This window comes from Rhinoraja longicauda, chromosome 22 (genome assembly GCF_053455715.1).
Source record: "Rhinoraja longicauda isolate Sanriku21f chromosome 22, sRhiLon1.1, whole genome shotgun sequence".
NCBI classification, from domain to species: Eukaryota; Metazoa; Chordata; class Chondrichthyes; order Rajiformes; family Arhynchobatidae; genus Rhinoraja; species Rhinoraja longicauda.
This window is the reverse complement of record NC_135974.1, coordinates 37356343-37369609: the sequence shown is the minus strand read 5'-3', so window position 1 is coordinate 37369609 and position 13267 is coordinate 37356343. Positions and strand designations below refer to the sequence as shown.

The following is a 13267-nucleotide window of genomic DNA, read 5'->3' as shown; positions in this document are numbered from 1 at the left end:
GTAACTCAGCGGGTCAGGCAGCATCTGTGGAGAACATGGATAGGTGACGTTTCACAGAGTGCTGGAGTAACTCAGCGGGTCAGGCAGCATCCCTGGAGAACATGGATAGGTGACGTTTCACAGAGTGCTGGAGTAACTCAGCGGGTCAGGCAGCATCTGTGGAGAACATGGATAGGTGACGTTTCACAGAGTGCTGGAGTAACTCAGCGGGTCAGGCAGCATCTGTGGAGAACATGGATAGGTGACGTTTCACAGAGTGCTGGAGTAACTCAGCGGGTCAGGCAGCATAGCATCTGCGGAGAACATTGATAGGTGACGTTTCACCGAGTGCTGGAGTAACTCAGCGGGACAGACAGCATCACTGGAGAACATTGATAGGTGACGTTTCACAGAGTGCTGGAGTAACTCAGCGGGTCAAGCAGCATCTGTGGAGAGAAGGAATAGGTGACGTTGCAGGTAGGAACCCTTCTTTGCGGGTTAATGATGGGCTTGCTTCAAATGAAGATAACCATTGAAGTGAAAGACACCATTTGCTATTCTGCTACATATCAACAGAATAACGTGTATTATTCTGTTACTTCTCAGTATTGAGAAGTGTCACTTATCCATTATCTCCAGAGATGCTGCCTGACCCGTTCAGTTACTCCAGCACTTTGTGTCTACCTTTGGTATAAACCTGCATCTTGCAGTTCCTTCCCACACATAAACCTGTGAATGGCCACAAAGAAAGAATATAGTTGGTTTGTGACTGAATGCTGCTAATAAATTGTGTAAAACGTGCAGGTGCAATGGCCAGAGGTTAATTGAGCATCATGTTCCCAGCATCTAACTTCAAGTGCAATCGAATTTCAGCCTCGGATTCACAAGCCAAACTTGATAATATGTTTTTAATCTAATAATCTTCTGATTCCATTGTATTAAATGTGGTAACATAGTTTTAATTGAATCTTATTAATGCTGAGTTTATTATTGGAAAATGTAGTCAACAAAACTGTTAACAGTGAGTGTTTCAGATGTATTTCCATAATCAAGGCAGTATTTCCACATAAAGCAATTGTAAAAATCATTGACAATATTTTCTGGAGTGGGGTGAAGTGATGTCTTTTCCATAAATAAAGATGAAGGCTTTCATCTGATGTTTTTGCCCTTGAAAGCGCGCGTATGTGACCATGGTTTGGTGGTGAGCATTAATCCTGTGTGATCTCCACACACAAAGAATGGAGATTTTTGTTTGGTGTCAATTTTGCAAAAAGCCTCCTTGATTTCATGGCGTTGACAAGGAATTGAACCTACTGGAATCCCCATTTAAACTTTGTAAATTATGCATCTCGGTGAGGAATTTTGACAACAAATAATTTAGAGATAAATGCGCTGCTGTCTTTTTTTCAGTCATGTCAGTGCAGACCTTTATTGAGAGGGTGAGGAATGGAAGTCTGACTCTGGCTAACATCTCTCATCACGGCTGCTGTGCAATTGCACCCGAGACTCGCTAACAACTGTGGAGGACTCTTTATCCTGAAACCTGCAACTCTACCACCGCCCATTGTTGCTGCCTTTAAAAATTACCACAGAACATGTATCCAAAATTTATATTCAGGTTTGATCCTGACTACAGGTGCTGCACTGTAAGGAGTTTGTACGTTCTCCCCGTGACCTGCGTGGGTTTTCTCCGAGATCTTCGGTTTCCTCCCACACTCCAAAGACGTACAGTTATGTAGGTTAATTGGCTGGGTAAATGTAAAAATTGTCCCTAGTGGGTGTAGGATAGTGTTAATGTACGGGGATCACTGGGCGGCACGGACTTGGTGGGCCGAGAAGGCCTGTTTCCGGCTGTATATATATGATATGATATGATGATAAAGTAAATCCGCACGGATTTGTGTAGGTGACAGGATGAGAGGGGTCTTCAAATTCATCCTTCTGAAGGCACGTGTTAATCTAAATCACTGTTGTTATTTCCTGCATAGACAATGGAACAAATTATCATTTAATTGCTGTTCTGCATTTCATACTTAAATTACTTTTGCAAAATGTTCAATAATACCATGAAAGAAATTAAAACTAATTATGGATCAGCGGATCCAATCAACACCTCTTGACTGTCACGATAGTTTGAAAGCCGTTTGACAAAGTTTAAATGTAGGCATTATCATTGTGTGTCACAGTCTGGGATATCTCTTCATTCACCAAAACTCAATAATGGCAGCACAGTGATGCAGTGGGTAGAGCTAGTTCTTCGCAGCACCAGAGACCAGGGTTCGATCCTGACCTCGGGTGCTGTCTGTGTGGAGTTTGCACCTTCTCCCTGTGACCGTGTGGGGTTCCTCCGAGATCTTAAGTGGAATGTTAGATTAAGTACAAAGTGTATAGAAATAGTTCACTGAGACAATACAGATGAATCATCAGGTTTTTGCGCCATTGGTAAAACCCGTCGCTTTAGGTGCAGCTGCATATACAGACCATTGTCCAGGCCGCGTTGTGGGGGCTGGACAAGTGTAGTTGTGGCTTCCTCCACCAATGCTAAGAAAAGTAAAGACAGAAATTAAACAGTAGGAGTTCAAGCTGAAATTATTTTATATATCGGTACGGAGTCTCAGACTGAAGAAGGGTGCTGGCCTGAAACGTTACTTGTCCACAGATGTCGTCTGGCTTGCCGAATTCCTCCAGCACTTTGATTTTAGTTTGCACAGTAATTAATGTATTTTATTACAATGACAATTATGGGGTTTTAAACAGCTACATATTTGAGTTTCAGAAATAATAGAGTATTCTAAGATGTTTTGCAGCAATTAAGCCCCAATAACAAGTCATTCATAAATGATATGAGCAGATTAGGCCATTCGGCCCATTGAGTCTATTTCAATCATGGCTGATCGATCTTTCCCTCTTAACCCCATTCTCCTGCCTCCCCCCCATACCCCTGAAACCCGTATTAATCAAGAATCTTTCTATCTCTGCCTGAACAATATCCATTGACTTGGCCTCCACAGTATTCTGTGGCAATGTGGCGCAGCGGTAGAGTTGCTGCCTTACAGCGAATGCAGCGCCGGAGACTCAGGTTCGATCCTGACTAAGGGCGCTGTCTGTACGGAGTTTGTACGTTCTCCCCGGTTTCCTCCCACACTCCAAAGACGTACAGGTATGTAGGTTAATTGGCTGGGCAAATGTTTAAAAAAATAAATTGTCCCTAGTGGGTGAAGGATAGTGTTAGTGTGCGGGGATCGCTGGGCGGCACGGACCCGGTGGGCCGAAGGGCCTGTTTCTGCGCTGTATCTCTAAATCTAAAAAAATCTAAATTCCACAAATTCACCACCCTCTGACTAAAGAAATTCCTCCTCATCTCCATCCTAAAGGACTATCCTTTAATTGTGAGGCTGTGACCTCTAGTCCTAGACTCTCCCACAAGTGGAAACATCCTCTCCACATCCACTCTATCCAGGCCGCTCACCATAAGTATTGGAACAGTTAGCCAATTAGCATTCAAACTCAAAGGAGCATTTTAGAGAAGGGTTAAATGGTAAAACTAAGAACTGGAGATAGGGAGTAGAGGATTTTCAGAACCCAACACAACTGATGGGCTAGAAGAACGTAAAAACAAGGAACTGCAGATGCTGGTTTACTAAATGAACAAAGTGCTGGAGTAACTCAGTGGGTCAGGCAACATCTCTGGAGAACATGCATAGCTGACGTTTCACACAGTCCTGTAGTAACTCAGTGGGTCAGGCAGCTTCTCTGGAGAACATGGGTAGGTGACGTTTCACAGAGTGCTGGAGTAACTCAGCGGGCCAGGCAGCATCTGTGGAGAACATGGATAGGTGACGGTTTCGGTCAAGACCCTTCGGACTGAAAGAATGAAAAAGTCTGAAGAAGGGTCCTGACCGGAAAGGTCACCTAACCATATTCTCCAGTGATGCTGCGTGACCCTCTGAGTTACTCCAGCACTGTCTTTTTTAACAACTAGAGGGATGGGCATTAGGGATTAAGGGGTCACAGAGAAGCACAAAGGAAAGGAACTTGAACACTGAATGTCGCTGGGCCACTGGGTTCATGTGCAATAGATACTGGGATGACTTGCATGTTAATGCAAGTTAATACGGCATTGGAGCAAAATTAGGCCATTCAGCCCATCAGGTCTGGTCTGCCGTTCAATCATGACTGATCTAACCATATGATGCATATCCCTCCATTCTCTGCACATCCATGTAACTATTTAAAAACCATGAACAGTTCTGAAAAGAAAAAGAATATCTTGCCACAGTGAGACCTGAAAGTTTTAAAACAAAAGCATTTCACTTTATATTTGTATGCCTTGACATACTCTGAATGTTGCCATGAATGGGTTTTTTTTGTCCGAGAAATAGTTACTCTATCAAAATCAATTTTGTAATGCTATTGAAGTAGGAAGTTCAATCTTAAAATTCTATCTGTTCTCTCTTCTGACGACCATCTGGTCAATGTGGCTCAGATATTTTGCTGAATGGCAGGGGCCAAGTAATCATGAATATTGATGTCTTTTAGATGTGGCACATCAGGAGAATGGAAATGTCACACTAATTACGGTGCTATGTTGAGGCGAATCACACAGTTTTACCAAGCACCCAACTAACACAGGTCATCTCCAGCACTTACACCCACAGAGGTAACTTAATCTAAAAATGAATTCCAAAATAAATCTTGGATCCAAATTTTTTTTTCTCCTGCTTTGAAGATGATGGTGGTTGTACAATCACCATCTCTGGCCTATCATTGGAAACCGGCGGTACTTCCAATCCATTTCCATGAGTTCCGGGCTACAGATAGCATGATTCACCACTTGGAGCCTGTGTTGGTCCTGAAACACAGCAGTGAGTTTCATCCGTGAGTTTCACTCCAACACTCTGTGAAACGTCGCCTATCCACGTTCTCCACAGATGCTGCCTGACCCGCTGAGTTACTCCAGCACTCTGTGAAACGTCGCCTATCCACGTTCTCCACAGATGCTGCCTGACCCGCTGAGTTACTCCAGCACTCTGTGAAACGTCGCCTATCCACGTTCTCCACAGATGCTGCCTGACCCGCTGAGTTACTCCAGCACTCTGTGAAATGTCGCCTAGCCATGTTCTCCAGAGATGCTGCCTGTCCCGCTGAGTTACTCCAGCACTCTGAGGGGGTGGGGTCGCTTTGTTAGTGAGGAATGATATTCACTCCCTTGCAAGGGGTGACATAGAATCAGGAGATGTAGAATCAATATGGATAGAAATGAGGAATTGTAAGGGTAAAAAGATCCTAATGGGAGTTATCTACAGGCCCCCAAACAGTAGCCTCGACATAGGGTGCAAGTTGAATCAGGAGCTAAAATTGTCATGTCGCAAATGTAATGCTACGGTGGTTATTGGAGATTTCAACATGCAGGTAGACTGGGAAAATCAGGTTGGTAATGGACCCCAGGAAAGAGAGTTTGTGGAGTGTCTCCGAGATGGATTCTTAGAACAGCTTGTACTGGAGCCTACCAGGGAGAAGGCAATTCTGGATTTAGTGTTGTGTAATGAACCTGATCTGATAAGGGGACTCGAGGTAAAAGAGCCATTAGGAGGCAGTGATCACAATATGATAAGTTTTACTCTACAAATTGAGAGGGAGAAGGGGAAATCGGAAGTGTCAGTATTACAGTATAGTAAAGGGGATTACAAGAGGCATGAGGCAGGAGCTGGCCAAAATTGACTGGAAGGAGGCCCTAGCAGGGAAGACGGTGGAACAGCAATGGCAGGTATTCCTGGGAATAATGCAGAAGTTGCAGGATCAATTTATCCCAAAGAGGAGGAAAGATTCCAAGGGGAGTAAGAGGCACCCGTGTCTGACAAGGGAAGTCAAGGACAGCATAAAAATAAAAGAGTAGAAGTACAACAAAACAAAGAAGAGTGGGAAGCCAGAGGATTGGGACTCTTTTAAAGAGCAACAGAAGATGACTAAGAAGGCAAAACGGTGAGAAAATATGAGGTACGAGGGTAAACTAGCCAATAATATAAAGGAGGATAGTAAAAGCTTTTTTAGGTATGTAAAGAGGAAAAAAATAGTCAGGGCAAATGTGGGTCCCTTGAAGACAGAAGCGGGGGAATTTATTATCAGGAACAAGGAAATGGCAGACGAGTTGAACCGGTACTTTGGATCTGTCTTCACTAAGGAAGATACAAGCAATCTCCCAGATGTTCTAGTGGCCAGAGATCCTAGGGTGACAGAGGAACTGAAGGAAATCCACATTAGGCAGGAAATGGTGTTGGGTAGACTGATGGGACTGAAGGCTGATAAATCCCCAGGGCCTGATGGTCTGCATCCTAGAGTACTTAAGGAGGTGGCGCTAGAAATTGTGGACGCATTGGTGAGCATTTTCCAATGTTCTATAGATTCAGGATCAGTTCCTGTGGATTGGAGGGAAGCTAATGTTGTCCCACCTTTTAAGAAAGGAGGGAGAGAGAAAACAGGAATTTATAGACCAGTTAGTCTGACATCAGTGGTGGGGAAGACGCTGGAGTCAATTATAAAAGATAAAATTGCAGAGCATTTGGATAGTAGTAGCAGGATTGTTCCGAGTCAGCATGGATTTACGAAGGGGAAATCTTCTGGAATTCTTTGAGGATGTAACTAGGAAAATGGACAGGGGAGAGCCGGTGGATGTGGTGTACCATGACTTTCAGAAAGCCTTCGACAAGGTTCCACATAGGAATTAGTGGGCAAAATTAGAGCACATGGTATTGGAGGTAGGGTACTGACATGCATAGAAAATTGGTTGACAGACAGAAAGCAAAGAGTGGGGATAAATGGGTCCCTTTCAGAATGGCAGGCAGGAACTAGTGGGGTACCACAAGGCTCAGTGCTGGGACCGCAGCTATTTACAATATACATTAATGACTTGGATGAAGGGATTAAAAGTAACATTAGCAAATTTGCAGATGATGCAAGGCTGGGTGGCAGTGTGAACTGTGAAGAAGATGCTATGAGGTTGCAGGGTGACTTGGACAGGTTGTGTGAGTGGGCAGATGCATGGCAGATGCAGTTTAATGTGGATAAGTGTGAGGTTATCCACTTTGGTGGTAAGAATAGGAAGGCAGAGAATTATCTGAATGGTGTCAAGTTAGGAAAAGGGGACGTACAACGAGATCTGGGTGTCCTAGTGCAGCAGTTACTGAAAGGAAGCATGCAGGTACAGCAGGCAGTGAAGAAAGCCAATGGAATGTTGGCCTTCATAACAAGAGGAGTTAGTATAGGAGCAAAGAGGTCCTTCTGCAGTTGTACAGGGCCCTAGTGTGTCACAGTCTGTCCTGTTCACTCACCTGCCAGCCACGCACACCACGTTAAGCCAACTCCCCTCACCTGTTCACTCACCTGCTCCAGATCACCAATCAAGCCAGCATATAAACCCTTCCTTCACACACACACACACACACACACACACACACACACTTTGCCAGATTGTTCTTAGCCCTCATGCAAGACTCTCCAGCATTCTCTCTTGGACTGATTTCCCGTTGCCGACCCTGCCTGCTCCCGACCTTCATGCCTCGTCGTCGCCCTGGTGAACGCCTCAGTCTTCTGTCGACGAGCAGGTAGAAATAAAGCTCATTCTAAAACTACTTCCTTGGTTCCGTGTGCTGCATTTGGGTTTACCTGCGGTCCGTTACATAGTGAGACCGCACCTGGAGTACTGTGTGCAGTTTTGGTCTCCAAATTTGAGGAAGGATATTCTTGCTATTGAGGGTGTGCAGCGTAGGTTTATTAGGTTAATTCCAGGAATGGCGGGACTGTCATATGTTGAAAGACTGGAGGACTAGGCTTGTATACACTGAAATTTAGAAGGATGAGAGGAGATCTTATCAAAACGTATAAGATTATTAAGGGGTTAGACACGTTAGAGACAGGAAACATGTTCCCAATGTTGGGGGAGTCCAGAACAAGGGGCCACAGTTTAAGAATAAGGGGTAGGCCATTTAGGGCTGAGATGAGGAAAAACATTTTCAGTCAGAGAGTTGTGAATCTGTGGAATTCCCTGCCTCAGAAGGCAGTGGAGGCCAATTCTCTGAATGCATTCAAGAAAGAGCTAGATAGAGCTCTTAAGGATAGCGGAGTCAGGGGGTATGGGGTGAAGGCAGGAACGGGGTACTGATTGAGAATGATCAGCCATGATCACATTGAATGGCGGTGCTGGCTCAAAGGGCCGAATGGCCTACTCCTGCACCTATTGTCTATTGTCTATTGTCTATTGTCTATTGTCTATTGTCTATTGTCTATTGTCTGTGAAACGTCACCTACCCATGTTCTCCAGAGATGCTGCCTGACCCGCTGAGTTCCTCCAGCACTTTGTGTCTTTATTTGTAAACCAGCATCTGCGGTTTCTCGTACTGGTGCTGTTGGAACAGAGGAAGTTCAACATGAGATGGGCACAGATTGCAGATCCATCTCCTAAACTCTATCCTCCAAATGCAAGATCTAGCCATCCTGATGATCTACAAGATATTTGTCCTGTGTTTTGTTGAACCCCACAGCACATGATGCTTTCAGATAGTTTTTATACAATGTATGTTCAGCTCCAAGAAAGCAAATTAAAGAGAAAATCCATCAGATTATTTAAATTATTTCATCTGACATAACTTCCATTTAAATCCCTCAACATCAAAGCTGATGGATTAACATTTTTATTCAAAGACATATCAAAGATGAAGTACAAAAGTAACCACTTCACAAAGACTTACGATTACAATTAAATATTTGTGCGGTTAAATTAATTGCATTTTCACCTAGCTTTATGTAAACCACACAGGACACATTTCCACACCAGTCTGTGGAAAGTGACAATGGTTATGGTAATGATCTTGGGCGAGAGGTTTGATTTCCTACGCCCCAGAGTGGGGTAATATAATTGAATTTGAACAAGTGCGTAGTTTGTGCCAGGTACGAGCAAAGATGTCTCCAAAAGTTGCTAACTTATTTAAAGCCAATAAACGTATATCAAAATGTGTAGGAAGGAACTGCAGATGCTGGTTCAAACTGAAGATAGACAAAATTCTGGAGTAACTCAGCGGGACAGGCAGCATCTCTGAAGAAGTGTTTCGACCCGAAATATCACCCATTCCTTCTCTCCAGTGATGCTGCCTGTCCCGCTGAGTTACTCCAGTATTTGGTGTCTATCTTTATATCAAAAAGAGCAGCCAATATCATCGGAGACCCACACCACCCTGGCCACACTCTCACTGACCCACACCACCCTGACCCACACCACCCTGACCCACACTCTCACTGACCCACACCACCCTGGCCACACTCTCACTGACCCACACCACCCTGGCCACACTTTCACTGACCCACACCACCCTGGCCACACTCTCACTGACCCACACCACCCTGACCACACTCTCACTGACCCACACCACCCTGGCCACACTTTCACTGACCCACACCACCCTGGCCACACTCTCACTGACCCACACCACCCTGGCCACACTCTCACTGACCCACACCACCCTGACCCACACCACCCTGGCCACACTCTCACTGACCCACACTCTCACTGACCCACACCACCCTGGCCACACTCTCACTGACCCACACTCTCACTGACCCACACCACCCTTGCCACACTCTCACTGACCCACACCACCCTGACCCACACCACCCTGACCCACACCACCCCGACCACACTCTCACTGACCCACACTCTCTGACCCACGCCACCCTGACCCACACCACCCTGACCACACTCTCACTGACCCACACCACCCTGACCCACACCACCCTGGCCACACTCTCACTGACCCACACCACCCTGGCCACACTCTCACTGACCCACACCACCCTGACCCACACTCTCACTGACCCACACCACCCTGGCCACACTCTCACTGACCCACACCACCCTGGCCACACTCTCACTGACCCACACCACCCTGGCCACACTCTCACTGACCCACACCACCCTGGCCACACTCTCACTGACCCACACCACCCTGGCCACACTCTCACTGACCCACACTCTCACTGACCCACACCACCCTGGCCACACTCTCACTGACCCACACCACCCTGGCCCACACCACCCTGGCCACACTCTCACTGACCCACACCACCCTGGCCACACTCTCATCTCGCTGCTACCATCGGGGAGAAGGTGCAGGAGCCTGAAAACCGTGACCTGCAGGTTCAAGATCAGCTTCTGCCCATCAACCATTAGGCTCCAACACTGCATCCTAACCTAACACTAATCTCAGCAACTGTGACCTTCTGAGGACTGTGCCTTTGGTGAACTACAGACTTCAGCTTTACACTATGACAGGTACCTAGTATCACAATTATTAACTGTGCAGTGTTGATTATTGCACATGTGTTTGTGTCCTTGCATTAATGACCTGTCAAACTGCAGCAAGTAACAATTTCATTGTTTTGTTGCTGGTGCATTAGATCATTAAATACCATCGACTCTTAAACTTTACTCAACGTAGCAAACATTTGAGATGAATATGAAGTTGTGCCTTGTTAATTTCTGCATCAAAATGTCCAAGATATCATTTCATCAATGATCATATAGCCCATATTCCCAGAGTAAATGCAGAACTCAGATTTCAAATATTTTCTTCCATTTACATCAACTTTTGTAACATCAAAAGCGAACTTCAGGTTGAAGAAATGAGGATGGACTTGAAGAGCTAGTGCAATTAGATTCCCCAAACCATCCATGAATGTCAAAGCAACCCTTCTGCTCTTGGTGTCAGTGCAGCTGATACCACACCACCCTGACCACACTCTCACTGACCCACACCACCCTGGCCACACCACCCTGACCACACTCTCACTGACCCACACCACCCTGGCCACACCACCCTGGCCACACTCTCACTGACCCACACACTGACCCACACCACCCTGACCCACACCACCCTGACCCACACCACCCTGACCCACACTCTCACTGACCCACACCACCCTGACCACACTCTCACTGACCCACACCACCCTGGCCACACCACCCTGGCCACACTCTCACTGACCCACACCACCCTGGCCACACCACCCTGACCCACACCACCCTGACCCACACTCTCACTGACCCACACCACCCTGACCACACTCTCACTGACCCACACACTGACCCACACCACCCTGACCCACACCACCCTGACCCACACCACCCTGACCCACACTCTCACTGACCCACACCACCCTGACCACACTCTCACTGACCCACACACTGACCCACACCACCCTGACCCACACCACCCTGGCCACACTCTCATCTCACTGCTACCATTGGGGAGAAGGTACAGGAGCCTGAAAACCGTGACCTCCAGGTTCAAGAACAGCTTCTTCCCAACAACCATTAGGCTTTTGAACACAGCACAGATGAAATGAGGAGGAATTCCTTTAGTCAGAGAGCGGTGAATTTGTGGAATTCATTGCCACAAACGGCTGTGGAGGCCAAGCCAATGGATATCTTTAAGGCGGAAATTGATAGATTCTTGATTAATATGGGTGTCAGGGGATATGGGGTTAGAAGGGAGAGATAGATCAGCCATGATTGAATGGCAGAGTAGACCTGATGGGCTGAATGGCCTAATTCTGCTCCTATCACTTATTAACATGAGCCAGGTGGGATGTTCGGTCCATTTTGCACCTGTGCCTAACTTAAAAACTTCAATGTAAATGTACCCTGAGAGAATCCCACCAGTTTGTACCTCCAAGTTCACACCACCTTGCTTCATTAAGAAGCAAAACCTGCCGAGAAATTAATTGACTTTTATGAATACCATGGGGGAATTTATAAAAATGATTTTTAATTACTATAATGTAAAGATTTACATAAATTAAAATAAATGAGTTATTTGGACTTTGATTTGTAAAGGTGACATTGGAGAAAGTGGTAATTGGGGAAAGTAAACAAAACGATGTGTGATTATTGCTGTCGTTTCTATCGATATTAGTTTGTCATGTCGTAGGTGTTTGGAGCTCGATGGGATTTCAGGCGGTGCATCAACACAATTGAAAACTCAACAATATCTCAGCGATTTAAAAATATATAAGATGCAGGCTCCTGCTTAAGGTGACTTAAGGTCCATTCACCGAGAGGCATCAGTCTGTAGGTTTTGTTGGAAGCTGGAAGTGTGTGTCGCTTGTTACAATGGACGTCATTCACAGCAAAACACAAATGAAATATTAAATATTCAGGTCGTGCGATATCAGTCAATCAATCTGCTTCCTGGCAGGAGAGGTGAGAGCGGCTGGTCGTTCTCCGTGTACCTCCCTCCCTCCCTCCCTCTCTCCCTCTCTCCCTCTCCCTCCCTCTCTCCCCCTCTCTCCCACACCCCTAGTCGCGCTCGTACAACCGCGCTCTGCTTTCAACAGATGCACCACTTCCCCGAGTGAAACAGCAGCGCTCTCTCTATCTCCCACCGTTTGGGATTGGATGCGAGCAGCGAGCAGCGAGCGGGCGGGCTGGCTTGTGCAGACGTGAGACAGAGAGGGAGAGAGGGGAGAGGGAGGGGAAGGCAGGGGGAGACAGGGAGAGGGGCAGGGGGAGAGAGAGGGGCAGGGGGAGAGAGAGGGGCAGGGGGAGATCCAGCTTGCGTCAGGACTCGTGGGAATCCTGTCTCGGTCACTACTCAAGGAGCAGCCGGACTCCGGCAGCGCTGGGCGCAGGAGCGGTGGTCCGGACAGCGGGCACTGGACAGCGGGCACCGGGCACTGGACACCGGGCACTGGACACTGGACAGCGGACAGCGGACCCACGCCGCCACAACTGCACGCGTGATGCGAGGAGCCGGCGGCCGGACATGAACGCGCTCCTGATCGCCCTCTCGTTGCTCGGGCACCTGGTGCTGGGGGCCGCGGGACAGGTGTTTGCAGGTAAGTCCAGCCCCGCATGCACTGGAGACACTGCACTGGATACACTACACTGGAGCTCACTACACTGGATACACTGACCACTGGAGGGGTGACTGCACTAGATACACGGATCGCACTGGACACTGGCTGCACTGGACATTGACTACATTGGGCGCTGGCTGCACTGGACATTGGGCACTGGCGGCACTGGCTGCACTGGGCACTGGCTGCACTGGGCACTGGCTGCACTGGGCACTGGCTGCACTGGGCACTGGCTGCACTGGGCACTGGCTGCACTGGGCACTGGCTGCACTGGGCACTGGCTGCACTGGGCACTGGAGACCGGGGCGGGTGAACCTCGGTGCAGAGCTGATTGAGCGGGTGTGATGTCCGCGCTACACGGGCCGGTGGCGGACAAGGCGCT

The 13267-nt window shown here is 47.3% G+C and overlaps 1 protein-coding gene across 4 annotated transcripts in view; it reads left to right on the top strand.

The window, feature by feature from the left end:
* The first annotated feature begins 12252 nt into the window (after nt 1–12252).
* Nucleotides 12253–13267, top strand: part of LOC144604575 (receptor-type tyrosine-protein phosphatase T-like) — a 607863-nt gene continuing 606848 nt past the window's right edge. For 2 of the 4 annotated variants that reach the window (XM_078419173.1, XM_078419172.1), the window contains exon 1: nt 12255–12864. In XM_078419173.1, coding sequence (XP_078275299.1) covers nt 12792–12864 — 73 coding nt within the window. In that variant the 5' untranslated portion in view covers nt 12255–12791. Of the gene's footprint in view, nt 12865–13267 lie in introns of all 4 variants that reach the window. The other 2 variants (XM_078419171.1, XM_078419169.1) reach the window with 2 other exon arrangements.